This window comes from Dermacentor silvarum, chromosome 1 (assembly GCF_013339745.2).
Source record: "Dermacentor silvarum isolate Dsil-2018 chromosome 1, BIME_Dsil_1.4, whole genome shotgun sequence".
NCBI classification, from domain to species: domain Eukaryota; kingdom Metazoa; phylum Arthropoda; class Arachnida; order Ixodida; family Ixodidae; genus Dermacentor; species Dermacentor silvarum.
The window spans coordinates 302,660,498-302,676,336 of record NC_051154.1 but is presented as its reverse complement, the minus strand read 5'-3'; the positions used below and the strand labels follow the sequence as shown (position 1 = coordinate 302,676,336).

General features: G+C 48.7%; 1 protein-coding gene across 1 annotated transcript; it reads right to left on the bottom strand.

Moving 5' to 3' along the window:
* Positions 1-846: 846 nt before the first annotated feature.
* Positions 847-1,500, bottom strand: LOC119442025 (uncharacterized). The gene is made up of 2 exons (XM_037706743.1): positions 1,195-1,500; positions 847-1,086 (listed from the first exon to the last, which is right to left on the bottom strand). Exons 1-2 carry the CDS (start codon positions 1,498-1,500, stop codon positions 847-849), a joined length of 546 nt encoding a protein of 181 aa, XP_037562671.1.
* Positions 1,501-15,839: the final 14,339 nt, after the last annotated feature.

Sequence of the window (15,839 nt, the reverse complement as noted above, 5' to 3'; positions counted from 1 at the left end):
CATCCAGTGACGTACGTGCATCGATTTGACATTATCAAGTAATGTGTCTGCAGTTGGGGAGTATGCCGATCAGTGTATATCATAGCAACCACAAAGCCATTGTATCGTCGTTACTAAGTGACAAAGAGTGATGCAATAAAGTTTTTACCACAAGTTTTCTTAGCATAAGGTTTACAGCTCCGCTGGTCATCCACCTTCGCAGGGCGGAATGACCTTTAATTTTTTTCTCAGTATGGAACAGGCACAATCAAGGTAAAGCTCACATGTAGATTATGCCTAGCATTGGCCCATGTAATATAAGTAGTCCCGACCTCATGTACCAGGTCTCCCATGCAGTCCGCTTTTGACAGCGCTGCCAGCCCTCAACCACTTAGCCCGACGATATGCCGACAAGCTGCTTAAAACCTCCCTCGATTTGACCTACCTTCCTCTGCGTACTTCATACAAGACTTGTCATTTGCCTTATGAACTTCAACTGATTAGTCAATAAATTACACCCTTGGAAACCTTTTCTGCGGGCAATAATTGAACAACAAAGCGGATTGACAGTGAAATTTATTCCGGGCTGTTGCTGTGACACGCAGGCGTAGCTTTCGCCATTGCAGCCCAGGTGCCACCTCTTTTCTCGATCTTCAGCTGGCAGCCAAGGCGAAGCTCAAGTGCAGATTTCTGCTTCATCTCGTCAACTTGCTTTCTTGATCACTGAGGTCTTTTTACTTGCGCTTGCCTGTTTTCTTAGCCTTGCCAGCACTCGGACGCTTGGCCCGACGAGACTTCGATGAAGAGCTGCTTACCGCCTTCCTCGACTTGGTCCGCTTTCCTTTGCGGGTCGACGAAGAATGGGTGCTACGGGCGTGGCGGCGCCGTTTCCCGCCACTCCTGGTGCTCATGCTCGCTGTTGAGGTGCTGCTTTTGGAAAGGTGGCGGCGGCTCCTGCTGCGGTCCCTCTTTCTTCCATGGCTTCTCTCGGAGTCGGTAGTGGACTTTCCATGGCGGCTGCGTTTGCGCTTGTGGCCACCATGGCCGCTGCGGGATGAATGCCGAGATCGTCCACGGCTCCTTCCCCTTTTGGCATGGTGGCTGCTGCTGCCGGGGGAGTGAGTCCGCGAGCGGTGCCGATGCTTCGGAGGCTTGGCCACATCAGTGTGAGCATCGCTCGGGAGAAGAGCTCCGTGGTCGCGTCTTCCGGCTCACCCTGTATGACTTGGGTCCCTTGCTGGTGGACGGGAGATTCAAATCGGCGTCGGGCGGCGGTGCCTCATCAGCCTTTCTTGCCTTTCCGGAAGACGTGGTGCCGATTGGATTTGGCGTTGTCGGCTTCGCTGACCGAGTCTTCGTTTTAGGTGTAGACGGCTCCTTCGCGGGCCTTCCCCGCGCTCCCTTGGCAGTGGGAGTCTCTTGAGAAGGACCGCCGCCATCGTCGTCAGCAGGTTGTTTCCGTTTCGTCGCCCTGGTCTTCGGCGTTGCCGCCTCCTTCTTGGCTGGCTCCTCCTTCTCCATGTTGGTTCACCCTCGGGCCGCCGTCCGCAGTCACTGCCGACCAGCGCTGTCTACCGCCCAGGCGAAGACAGGGAACGGGGTCCCGGGCCCAGCTTCGGGAGGAGCCGCGCCAGCAGTGCGAGGAGGCTGCCTGCCGCGCTCCGAGCCACCGCCGCTCTGATGATGGCCGATTTAACGGCGTTCTCGAGGCCCGTGCAACAGCTCGTGGAGTGCCGGGCTTCTTTTTCCTCGGTCAAGCCGATCTTCCGCACAGAAGAGCTACCTTTTGCAATATTCCAGTGGTTGGCTCTCAGTCAGCGATCTATTTTTTTTATTTTCTTAAAGCACCCTAGAATACTTATCTGTTAGCGACAACTTAAAAATCATTAATTAATCTCGTCCTTCTCCGTTAAGCAACCCGATTCATGGACAATACCTCACTGCGTACATGTGGGTATAAGCCACAAATATTCAGGACAGCAGCAACAATAACAACGCTTATGACAACAACAAGTACAGCAACATCAAGAAATACAAAAAGCGCGAATAGTGCGTCGAATTTACTTCCTCAAAGTATGTTTTTACCCACAATGTTTAGTATTAGCGGATGATTCCGTACATGATAGAAGAAATAGCTCGAAAGTTACACTCGGGAATTTCGTAATCGTGCGTATTGCTGAGGGAAGCCGAGTAGTGCGATTTTGACTGACAACTCATACTGATTTACATACGCAAAACTTAGGACGTTCTCTTCAGCTTGTTTTCGTCATAGATATTTTGCTATCAATATGTGTGCTATCATTGTTATCTTCGATACGAGACTTCAATTGACTTTTCTGAATAACTAGGCATGCCCCTTACTGAAATGATGGGATCGTCACTCGACAATACTTTTCGCCATGTTTCAAGGAAACTTACCCGGATAGATGACGAGTCCCCTCGACAGCTACCTGTGCTTCATGGCGACACTACTCATTCGGTGTAGTTTACTGTTGCAGGAGCATCCCGGATTCGAAAAATGCAATCATGGGTAATCAGCTTAACCGGATTAACTGCACGGTTAAGTTAATTTGGAAGCACGCGTTTTATAACAATTCAGAAGGCGGCGTCTTTTTAAAAGCTCCTTTCGATAGTGCTACGACGCGGCCTAAGAAAATCGGTACTGAATGTGTGTTGTTTGGGGGGTGACGCCAAAGGCCAGGTATGGCTAAAGAGCGCCTGGAAATACCTATTCAAGAAGCGAGTTTGTTTCCAGGTTGCGCATATCTTCTAAATGTCGTTCAACAAACTTGTTTTTATTTCTTCGAAAATGGCCAAGTGACAATCAATATATGTATACGCGGGGGTGGACTGCACCTGCCTCAGTCATCAAGATTCAGAGATACCGCAAGGAAAGCACATGAAGGATAGAGCGCATACGCATCAAGATAAACAAACAAGATCGAGGCCCTAATGCAGATAAATATAACTGCTTGTTCTCCTTTATTCTACCTACAATCAATGATTACTACCGATAACTTTAAGCTGAATCATTTTATTTCCGCTATATCACTACGAGGTTTTTCGCAATACTTCAAAGCGCGAATTTAAACTTTACAGCGCTCCGCTCCCCCTCCCCCCTTTCTGCTTATCAAAAGTCCCCAAAATTAAGGAGAACAAAAAGTATTTGGTAAAGTTCCGCATCCACGGCCTTCAAGTGCTACATGCCAACATGCTGTGCATGAATTAGGTCTAAAGAGAAACTGAGACTTCCCCCAAAGTAGCAATTCGCTACTATGGAAACCCAACCGGGTTCCTCGAAAGAAAACCTCGCAGTTGAAGAAAAATTCGTCCTGGTCCGGGACTCGAACCCGGGACCACCGCCTTTCCGGGGCAGCCGCTCTACCATCTGAGCTAACCAGGCGGCTAGCAGATGGCAGGGCGAAGTCGAATTTGTCGACAACTCGAAGCAAAGGCAAGTATATGATGTAATAATTCAGCGGAAATCCGCTAGGTGGAGATAAGTAATTAAAGAGAAACTGAGACTTCCACCCAAATGTAGCAATTCGCTACTATGGAAACCCAACCGGGTTCCTCGAAAGAAAACCTCGCAGTTGAAGAAAAATTCGTCCTGGTCCGGGACTCGAACCCGGGACCACCGCCTTTCCGGGGCAGCCGCTCTACCATCTGAGCTAACCAGGCGGCTAGCAGATGGCAGGGCGAAGTCGAATTTGTCGACAACTCGAAGCAAAGGCAAGTATATGATGTAATAATTCAGCGGAAATCCGCTAGGTGGAGATAAGTAATTAAAGAGAAACTGAGACTTCCACCCAAATGTAGCAATTCGCTACTATGGAAACCCAACCGGGTTCCTCGAAAGAAAACCTCGCAGTTGAAGAAAAATTCGTCCTGGTCCGGGACGAATTTTCTTCAACTGCGAGGTTTTCTTTCGAGGAACCCGGTTGGGTTTCCATAGTAGCGAATTGCTACATTTGGGTGGAAGTCTCAGTTTCTCTTTAATACTTATCTCCACCTAGCGGATTTCCGCTGAATTATTACATCATATACTTGCCTTTGCTTCGAGTTGTCGACAAATTCGACTTCGCCCTGCCATCTGCTAGCCGCCTGGTTAGCTCAGATGGTAGAGCGGCTGCCCCGGAAAGGCGGTGGTCCCGGTTCGAGTCCCGGACCAGGACGAATTTTTCTTCAACTGCGAGGTTTTCTTTCGAGGAACCCGGTTGGGTTTCCATAGTAGCGAATTGCTACATTTGGGTGGAAGTCTCAGTTTCTCTTTAATTACTTATCTCCACCTAGCGGATTTCCGCTGAATTATTACATCATGAATTAGGTCTGCCTGTGTAATTCGCAATGTGCATATAGACGGTGGTGCCACGGAGCGAAACGCTTCAGGCATCATCGGCACAGTGGTTCCGCGGCATCCAGCGTGTTTTCGTCTCTTTTGAAGGTATTGCTGTCTCATGATATCTAGTATACACGCCATCGAACATAAATTTAAAAGCAACGAGATATGTTGCATGCCTCAGTGCACCAATCGTGCCGTCAAGGACAAGATAAAGCTTCATTTGTTCCCGATGAACGCGCGTCGTATAAAGGAATGGGTCGTAAATGTGTATGGATCTGGAAGTCTGTGAGGCCGCCAATGGAAGTTTGCAGAGCGCAGTTCATCACTGAAGTCTTCTTCGGGAGCGGAATCGACGTCTAAAATTATAACTGATTGTTAATATTCTTTACGAAATCATACACATTTTGCATTTGTACAACACTTTATACGGCCTCTCTCTGAACGACTCCAGTGTGGCACAAAGATACGCTAATGACTTCGCGCCTGTGCCCCACAATGTAATAAAGCTGGCAGGCTTAACCGGTAACACACCACTTTATCAATTATACACCTGTTGGACAGCTGTGCGTGGTTTTAGAGCACCATGCAGAGGAAACTGAAATACGCGTATTTTTGAGCGGCAGTGAATTGTTTTAACAAGCCACAGCAAGTTACAGCGCTATGTACGTTCGTGGGGCCGGGGCTTTGTATTTTTATCCATTTTGGAGGGGGGGGGGCCGTAACTTGACGGATCGCAGCAACTACTGCTGGAGTTTATTTTTATTATCGACAGGACAGGAGGAGATATTGGCGAAGAAATACGGCGCTGGCTACATTTTGGCTCTTGAGGAGCTCGTACAACTACTTATATATAATTCCATGTAATTTAGCGGAAAGTTTTGCAGGAGAAAGATTCAATGGGAACATAATGATGTTATCACAAAGCAGTCGAAACGATACATTACACAAAAAAGAAAACTCTCAAACTTCCGACATTACAAAAAAAAAAAAGAAAACTCTCAAAGCAACAATGCGAACAACAATAAAGAGCGGCATTGCCGGGCGTTATTAACGTATATATTAACGTATATAATAGAACGTTTCATTTATGAGAGCATTCTTTATTTATACTGTCACTGTGTGTGATATCTGATATTATTGTGGTCCGCTGGGCTTAGCTTGTATCGTGCTACTTGTTCTATGACGGTTTTTCAACGTATAATTATGCGGCCGTACGCTAGCTCTATTGTGCCCTGAATAAATATGCAATACGAGGACTCTTTGTTACAAATAGCCGTAGTTGAGCGCTTAGTAAAGGCGAGGACAAAAACGGAGGCACACGGACACACGGGTGCTACTCAAAACAATAAAGTTTAATTGCTTGACACAGCTGAAGAAGAGAGTGCCCTCGAATGCACGTCACCGACCGCGTGAACCACATTGCCACCGTGGAACAAGATTACAAGATAGAGCGTTTGTGCGCTCTATCTTTTCTTGTTTGTACGCTCTATCTTGTCAACTTGTCAACGCCTGCAAGAATACAACTAGAAAAGAGTGCTGTGTCTTCGCAGTGCTTATCGATAATACTTCCTTGCCTGCATATGATTAGGTTGCGTGCATCCCTCTTTCACGCATCCCTCCTAATGACCGCTACTTGTTAAAGGACCCTTATACCACCTCCGATATTTTTTTAAGATTTTAAGTTAACACGCGCATCGAGTTCAGAATGCCGCCACGATCAACGATGCCACACGCTGCAGCGCTACGCGCCAGGGCGCGCCACAATGTCTCAAGAAAGAAGAAACAATCACGGGCTCTTCTCCGAGCCTTTCCGGCATGGAGGAAGGAAAAAGAAGCAGGGAGCCTATAGCAACGCGATTGTCGCCGACTGCGGTGGCCGAACACGTGATGAAAACGTCACAACACGGATGATACGTCAGAGCACGCGGTAGGTTTTAGTACTCCCGGTCGATTTCTTTTTTTTATTATTATTATTTTTTTTTCAGTACCCATTCGAAACCGTTTGAAACTCTTGAAATAAGCAAAAACAAAACCAAGGAGAACAAAACAAGGAAAAATCTTTTTTTATTCCTGCATGAAAGCAGCTGCCGGCCGAACGCGCAACGAATAAAAACAACCGGTAACCAAAGGTATCGGCAAATTTCGATGCTCCGTGATGTCGACGCAAGAGGTCACGTGTTGGACCACCACTGCTGGCTACACGAAGCGTTTGCTTGCCAAGGCGCTCACTGCGTGACGCAGTGCTCCCTCCTATATTTTTGTGTATGGATCTGGAAGTCTGTGACGTTGCCAATGGAAGTTTGCAGAGCGCAGTTCGTCCCCGAAGTCTTCTTCGGGAGCGGATTCGACGTCCAAAATGATAATTGATTGTTAATAGTCTTCACGAATTCACACACATTTTGCATTTGTACAAACCTTTACACGGCCGCTCTCTGAACGAGTCCAGTGTGGCACAAAGATACAAGATATGTTCCATGCCTCAGTGCACGAATCGCGCCGTCACTTCGCGCCTGTGCTCCACAAGATAATGAAGATGGCAGGCTTAACCGGTAGCGCACCAGTTTATCATTTATAGACCTGGTGGACAGCTGTGCGTGGTTTTTGAGTACCATGCAGAGGAAACTGAAATAAGCGTTATTTTGAGCAGCAGTAAATGGTTTTAACAAGCTACAGCAAGTTACAGCGCTGTGTAAAAAGAGGACTGTGTACTTGCACAAAACATTTAATGCATAATCGACTAATTCTCAAAAAGTCACTAATCAAGTTTTAACTAATTACCTTATAGCCCATTTGCAATTTACAAATTCTAGCTGTGGAGTTCGCAAGGCAGATCCATTTGGAACGAATTCGCAGGATTACACCAGTTTAGGGATATTAATTCCCGAAGTTTGCGGAGCAATGCATTGGCGTTCCAGTTACGTTCTGAACATAACGTCGTTCTTTGCATTGAAGCATAAAAGTAACTGGAAAGCCAATGCATTTCTCCGGAAAGCTCATTCGGAGCATGTCGGAACAATATCGTTAACATGCATTCATTATTCCGTCGGGGTCAGGTGGTATAGAGTTGGTAACCTTAACATGACCTGGGCTATACGCGTTGTTATTGTTGCTGCTGTCCTGAATATTTGTGGCGTATACCCACATATACGCAGTCAAATATTGTCCATGAATCGGGTTGCTTAACGGAGAAGGGCGAGATTAATTAATGATTTTTAAGTTGTCACTAACAGATAAGTACTCTAGGGTGCTGGAAGAAAATCTAAAATACATCGCTGACTGAGAGCCAACCACAGGAATATTACAAAAGCTAGCTCTTCTGTGCAGAAGATCGGCGCGACCGAGCAAAAAGAAACCCGGCACTCCACGAGCCGTTGCATGGGCCTCGACAATTTATTATTAAATTTATATTACTATTCCTATTCAGGCAAGGCTGACTACCTTTGTATAGAGTACTTAATTATTTTATTATTGCTTTAATTATCATTTTCAAGTAGTCATTTATTTTCATTTTTATACTTATGGATTTATAAATTAATTTATTTTAAATTTCTATCATAATACCACCCGGTTCGTGGCCTATCCCCCTCAGTGGGTTGTGCCAAGTGTTGAGGCATCATCATAATCATCATCATCATCATCATCATCATCCAGAACGCCGTTCGATCGGCCATCATCAGAGCGGCGGTGGCTCGGAGCGCGGCAGGCAGCCGTCCTCGCACTCCTGGCGCGGCTGCTCCCGAAGCTGGGCCCGGGACCCCGTTCCCTGTCTGCGCCTTGGCGTTAGACAGTGCTGGTCGGCAGCGACTGCATACGGCGGCCCGAGGCCAAGGCTTCTCACCGAGCGTGAACCAACATGGAGAAGGAGGAGCCAGCGAAGAAGGAAGTGCCAAAGCCCAAGACCAGCACGACCAAGCGGAAACCACCTGCTGCCGACGATGCCGGCGGTCCTTCTCAAGAGACTCCCACTGCCAAGCGAGCGCGTGGAAGGCCCGCGAAGGACCCGTCTACACCTAAAACGAAGACTGGGCCAGCAAAGCCGGAAACGCCAAATCCCATCGGCACCACGTATTCCGGAAAGGCAAGAAAGGCCGATGAGGCACCGCCACCTGACGCCGATGTGAATCTCCCGTCCACCAGCAAGGAACCCAAGTCGCACAGGGTGAGCCGGAAGACGCGACCGAGGAGCTCCTCCCCGAGCGATGCTCACACTACCGTGGCCCAGTCTCCGAAGCATCGGCACCGCTCGCGGAATCACTCCCCCGGCAGCAGCAGTCATCATGCCAAAACGGGAAGGAGCCGTGGCAGATCTCGGCATTCGTCCCGCAGCGGCCATGGTGGCCACAACCGCAAGCGCAGCTGCCATGGAAAGTCCACTGCCGATTCCGAGAGCAGCCACGGAAGAAAGAAGGGCCGCAGCAGGAGCCGCCGCCACCTTTCCAAAAGCAGCACCTCAACAGCGAGCATGAGCACCAGGAGTGGCGGGAAACGGCGCCGCCACGCTCGTAGCACCCGTTCTTCGTCGACCCGCAAAGGAAAGCGGGCCAAGTCAAGGAAAGCGGTAAGCAGCTCCTCGTCGCATTCTCGTCGGGCCAAGCGTACGAGTTCTCGCAAGCCTAAGAAAACTGGCAAGCGCAATTAAAAAGACTTCAGTGATCGACAAATTAAGTTGACCAGATCCAGCGAAAATCTGCACTTGAGCTTCGCCTTGGCTGTCAGCTGAAGGTCGAGAACAGATGCAGCACCTGGGCTGCAATGCCGAAATCTTCGCCTGCGTGTCACAGCGACAGCCCGGAATAAATTTCACTGTCAATACGCTTTGTTGTTGTTCAATTATTGCCCGCAGAAAAGGTTTCCAAGGGTGTAATTTATTGACTAATCAGTTAAAGTTCATAAGGCAGATGACACAAGTTGAAGTACGCAGATGAAGGTAAGTCAAATCGAGGGAGGTGTTAAGCAGCTTGTCGGCATCTCGTCGGGCCAAGTGGTTTAGGACTGGCAGCGCTGCTAAAAGCGGACTGCATGGGAGACCTGGTACCTGAGCTCGGGAGTACTTAAATTACATGGACCAACGCTAGCCATAATCTACATGTGAGCTTTACCTTGACTGTGCCTGTTCAATACTGAGAAAAAAAAATTTCATTCCGCCCTGCGAAGGTTGATAACCAGGGGAGCTGTAAACCTTGTGGTAAGAAAACTTGTGGTAAAAACTTTATTGCATCACTCATTGTCACTTAGTAACGATGGTCACAATCGCTTTGTGGTCGCTGTGATATGAGCAACCTGCAAAAAAACGCGCTTCTTCAATGCTTATTTCAAGGCTCTCTTTGGCCATACCTGGCCCTTGCGACGCGACCTTAGGAAAAGCTATTTCCTAAGGCCGCGTCGTAGCACGAACCAAAGGAGCTTTTAAAAAGACGCCACCTTCTGAATTGTTATAAAACGCGTGCTTCCAAATTAACTTAACGGTGCAGTTAATCCGGTTAAGCTGATTACCCATGTTTGCATTTTTAAAATGCGGAATGTTCCTGTAATAATATACTACGCCGAATGAGAAGTCTCGCCATGATGCACGGGCAGCTGTCGAGGGGACTCGTCATCTATCCGGGTAAGTTTCCTTGAAACATGGCTAGAAGTATTGTCGAGTGACGATCCCATAATTTCAGTAAGGGGCATGCCTATCTATTCAGAAAGTCTCGTATCGAAGATAACAATGATGGCACACATAATGAAAGCAAAATAGTTATAACTAAAACAAGCTCAATAGCACGTCCTAAGTTTTACGTACGTAAATCAGTATCAGTTGTCAGTCAAAATCGCACTGCTCGGCTACCCTCAGCAATACGCACGATTAGGAAATTCCCGAGTGTAACTTTCTAGCTATTTCTTCTATCATGTACCGAATCATCCAGCAATACCAAACTTTGTGGGTAAAAACATACTTTGAGGAAGTAAATTCGGCGCACTATTTGCGCTTTTTGTATTTCTTGATGTTGCTGTACTTGTTGTTGTCATAAGCGTTGTTATTGTTGCTGCTGTCCTGAATATTTGTGGCTTATACCCACATGTACGCAGTGAGGTATTGTCCATGAATCGGGTTGCTTAACGGAGAAGGACGAGATTAATTATGATTTTTCAGTTGTCACTAACAGAGAAGTATTCAAGGGTGCTTGAAGAAAATCTGAAATACATCGCTGACTGAGAGCAAACCACTGGCATATTGCAAAAAGTAGCTCTTCTGCGCAGAAGATCGGCGCGACCGAGGAAAAAGAAGCCCGGCACTCCACGAGCTGTTGCATGGGCCTCGAGAACGCCGTTCGATCAGCCATCATCAGAGCGGCGGTGGCTCGGAGCGCGGCAGGCAGCCGTTCTCGCCCTGCTGGCTCGGCTCCTCCCGAAGCTGGGCCCGGGACCCCGTTCCCTGTCTGCGCCTTGGCGGTAGACAGCGCTGGTCGGCAGCGACTGCGCACGACGGCCCGAGGGTGAACTAACATGGAGAAGGAGGAGCAAGCCAAGAAGGAGGCGGCAACGCCGAAGACTAGGACGACGAAACGGAAACAACCTGCTGACGACGATGGCGGCGGTCCTTCTCAAGAGACTCCCACTGCCAAGAGAGCGCGGGGAAGGCCCGCGAAGGACCCGTCTACACCTAAAACGAAGACCCGGTCAGCGAAGCCGGCAACTCCAAATCCCATCGGTACCACATCTTCCGGAAAGGCAAGAAAGGCCGACGAGGCACTGCCACCCGACGCCGATGTGAATCTCCCGTCCACCAGCAAGGGACCTAAGTCGCACAGGGTGAGCCGGAAGACGCGACCGCGGAGCTCCTCCCCGAGCGATGCTCACACCGCCGTGGCCAAGCCTGCGAAGCATCGGCACCGCTCGCGGAGTCACTCCCCCGGCAGCAGTCATCATGCCAAAAGGGGAAGGAGCCGTGGCAGATCTCGGCATTCATCCCGCAGCGGCCATGGTGGCCACAAGCGCAAACGCAGCCGCCATGGAAAGTCCACTACCGACTCCGAGAGAAGCCATGGAAGAAAGAAGGGCCACAGCAGGAGGAGCCGCCAGCTTTCCAAAAGCAGCGCCTCAACAGCGAGCATGAGCACCAGGAGTGGCGGGAAACGGCGCCGCCACGCCCGTAGCACCCGTTCTTCGTCGACCAGCAAAGGAAAGCGGACCAAGTCGAGGAAGGCGGTAAGCAGCTCTTCATCGAAGTCCCGTCGGGCCAAGCGACCAGCTGGCAAAGCGACCAAAGGCAAGCGCCAGTAAAAAGGTGCCAGTGACCGGGAAAGCAAGTGGGCCGAACCCATAGAAAATCTTAACTTGGGCTTAGCCTTGGCTGTCATCTGAAGGTCGAGAAAAGATGCGGCACCTGGGCTGGAATGGCGAAAACTTCGCCTGCGTGTCAAAGCGACAGCCCGGAATAAATTTCACTGTCAATGCGCTTTGTTGTTGTTCAATTATTGCCCGCAGAAAAGGTTTCCAAGGGTGTAATTTATTGACTAATCAGTTAAAGTTCATAAGGCAAGTGACAAGTGACGCAGAGGAAGGTAGGTCAAATCAAGGGAGGTTTAAGTAGCTCGTCGGCTCAGCCAAGTGTTAGAGGGCTGGCAGCACTGCCAAAAGCGGACTGCATGGGAGACTTGGTACCCGAGGTCGGGATTGTACTTAAATTACATGGGCCAATGCTAGCCATATTCTACATATGAGTTTTACCTTGACTGTGCTACGGAGGTGAATGACCAGGGGAGCTGTAAACCTTGTGGTAAGAAATCTTGTGCTAAATTTATTGCATCACTTCATTGTCACTTAGTAATGACGGTCACAATCGCTTTGTGGTCGCTGTGATATACACTGATCGGCATACTCGCAACTGCACAAAAATCCCTTGATAATGTCAACTCGATGCCCGTACGCCTCTGGATTGTCGGTTGGACCGGATCGGTGTGGCATCGCAAGCGAAATGTCTCGAACACACAATGCGTAAACTCCCTTTTCGGTCCCGACATGTACATCCACATTCAAAATCACCGGCAACTACCAGATGGGTAGTGTCATCGCAACTAACCCATGCAGTAGCCATGAACCTTTCGACATCGCATTTCGACAGCGAAGAGACTTTTTGCAGCTCTTAGCCGCATTCTCCGATTCGCGACACGCGTCGTCCTTCTGGCCTGCTTACGGTCGTCCTCTCGGGCACGATTTTCGGTGGTGCACTGTTCGCTGGAGTTTGATGAGTTCTTGTAGCCTCAGCCTTACGGGGTATGATCCATTGCATTTTTTGCTTGCTTAAGAGGGTATAATCTATTGATGACAGTTTTTGACGTGCTGTTCCGTATGTTGTACGCGTGATTCCAAAGAATGTAAGCACTGTTCGCTTCACTTTGCTGAGTGTTTACAGCCTCTGTCTCACGGGGCTAGCCATTGCATTTTTTGCTTGCTTACGGGGGTATGAGTGCTTGCGGGCGTATGTGAGCCATTGATGATGATAGTTTTTGTGTGCGTACACGAAAATTCAATGGTACCCTAGCCATATACAGCTCCGCTATAAAACAGCCTCTGCACTACGCTTGGTGGAATTCAGTAACGTCTGTCGTGCTTTCAGAATCTAAATACGGATATTCTGCACTGATAGAACGAGGCTAAAAACTGCATAGTTACCTGGTCAGTGTGTCTTGGTATAAAAACAAATGAGAGTTCTGTTTGTGATGCGGGGTGCACCTTCTTTTTTTATTTAGCTGATACCTGTGATAAGGTCGTCTGCCTCCAATTACGGGCGCTTGTTCGTACTCGAAGTACGCAGTGTTTGAGTACATAGGGCCCGGGCTTGGGAATGCAGCAGACACCTGCCGCCCGTAGAAATCCTCAAATCTAGTGAAACGAGAGAAGTGAAAACAACCAGTCAGATCAAGTTGAGTTTCTTCCAACGGGGTTCCAAAATTTAGCGAGGGCTTTCTTTTGGCAAAGTCAGTTGTATTAGTGTAAATGCATGACTTGGAAACGAATTGAACCGTTTGTAATGGAACTTAGCTGTGTGCACAGTGTCGGAAAGCAAACTAGCTGCTCTGTGCGCCGGTCGAATGCTCCAAAGCTGGAACGAGCGCTGTTAGCAGTTGCTTCTAAATTTCTTGTGACCAAGGAATTAACTCACCGGGTTGGATGAGAAAACATCGTCTTCAGCCTGTAGCGCTAAACTGAAGCATGCTATGAAAACGATATGTCGCCTCGTGGCATAACACGTGTCATGATCAACTTCAGACCTTCCGAGGTAATTATCATTCCTGCTATCGTGCCTTCAGACAAAAGTACATTAGCGAGAATATTTAAAGCGTTACGGATATCCTTTTTCATATATGTACAATTTATGCATCCGTTTCTCCAGCGGAAATTATTTTTCTTGGAACAGAAGCTGCAGCCGATGTTTGCGTCGCCGATGGCGGAGGCGCGCAGCTTCGCGGTCGTCGATTGGCCCTGTCGATCGTGCGGGTGGCAGTGCGCCGGCCGAACTGCCGTCTACTTTGGACACCTCTCGCGCGGCAGATGTTCTACGGCACTGGAGGCCGGTTGGCCGTCGGTATATTTGCCGCTAGCGTGGACGTGCCTTAACCTGAAGAGGACATTGCTTTGAGAAGCGCGTTCGCGATGACGTATGTCACGTGACATTTGGAGGAGTACTCGACGAGGAGGAGAGGCAAGCGCCAAAGAGAGCAGCGAAGGAAAGAGCTAAACGAGCGAGGGCCGTGTTTCGATCATGAACGCGTGTAACTCCGCTATTACGGCACCTTTTTGAAAAATTCTCGCGGTTACATGTTCGTTGTAGACTCGTGCACAACTACAACACCACAACTAAATTCGACCTCTGGGTGGTTTGGTGCTTTTCCCTACCGAGATGTTTCGCCGAAAATAATACAGAAATACCGATTTTTTTATTTGCCTATTTAACTCTACGTCAACGCTAGCGCGATGAAGAGCGGCAGCAGTGGCCAGTGAATTCCCCTTTATGCTAGCCTCTCGCTTCAACTCGAACTAGGCGCGCGAGACCACAGCTCACACGAAGCCATCAGCGATCTCGGGACGGCTAACCCCTGAACTCACCGCAGATTACCTACAAGATAGTGTGCGCGCGGTCACAGTTTATATTATTGGAGACGCGTGCTACTCTGCGCTCTCATCTCCCCGATCCACCCTTGCGAGCGCGAGAAGACGCTGCCTTACCAAGCCATGGACCATACTTCTTGGCTCACCCTAGCATACTTTCCCTCGCACATATAAGGTTACGGCGCAAGGCCGCGATCTTTTCGCACTTCCACTTTATACGGCAACTCACGGCGACGCCGACGGCGGCGGAAATTCGTCTGGAGTGCCCATATCTTTTCTATCGCAATAAAAACGCGTTGAAGCAGCACAGAAGAAGTACTTTTTTTTTCAGTTCGACACTTTTTAAATGACACAAAGGTTCCCGTGCGATATATAGAAAAGCAAACTTCGCCGATAACAAGCAACCATACCACGGTAAGCGTGCAGTATTTGGTGACGTGTGGGTCGGTTCGTGTTTTTATGCGTACGCGGTAGGGGGAAGTGTTGGCACCACAGCGTAATAAGCGTCCCAGCGAGCGCTTTCATTCGTTTTTCTTTTCTTGCCTTTTCGAACAAAGAGCACATCGGCGCGAAGGATATGTAAGTGAAAGTGCGTGCGTGGCGCGTGCTTCGACATTGCAACTAAGACGATTAATGTATAAATTGCCAAAAGCGGACGAAGTTACAAACCATATCTTGGGAAAATGTACACAGAGAGGATGGCAGAGCACCTGAACATATGCACAATAAAAGTTACCACGAGGGCCAACTCATATATCTGGGCCGAGTCTGTCGAGAGCAACCGAGGCCCATAGGTCACGTGGTTGAGCGACTAATAGAGGAACGAGAGAGAGAAAAGGCGAACAGAACGGCTTCATCGAGTTGGCACGCGAAGGCTGACTGCGTGACGTACGTCACACTCCCTCATAGTTTATTTTCTACCTCCTTGCGAATATCGCAATGATACCGCAATAATACCATAGGCAATGATATCACAGATGCGAACCTGCGTATGCCAACATGACGCACCACGGTGACTCATTGGCAACGGCGTTGCGCTTCTGAGCAGGAGGTCGTGGGCTCCCTTCCTGGCTACGGTGGCCGCATTCTAATGGAGGCGAAATTAAAAAACGCCTGTGCGCCAGCCATTGATTGCACGTTAAAGAACTCCAGATGGTCAAAATCAATTCAGAGATCCTGACTACGACATTCATCCAAATCCACTGTTCAGTTCTGGAACGCGAGCACCATAACTTAATTTTTACGTCAAACTTAGATGTAAGCGAATGACTAAAACTGAAACAGCCTTCGCAGTTGCCAACGTTAGAATAAAATTTTTCGATAGAGAGGGGGGTGATGTTACGAGCATCAAGGTGCTGTTCCAGGTGCCACTGGTAAGTGAAAGAATGCACTCTCCCGGGCGATTGACTTGTAGACGTGGACT

Bases quoted from the DNA above. Each gene is read 5' to 3' on its own strand.
- LOC119442025 (XM_037706743.1), bottom strand. From the start codon at position 1,500: ATGGAGAAGGAGGAGCCAGCCAAGAAGGAGGCGGCAACGCCGAAGACC. The intron at 1,087-1,194 runs GTGAGCCGGAAG...CTCCCCCGGCAG, and splicing joins AGGGACCCAAGTCATACAGG to CAGCAGCCACCATGCCAAAA.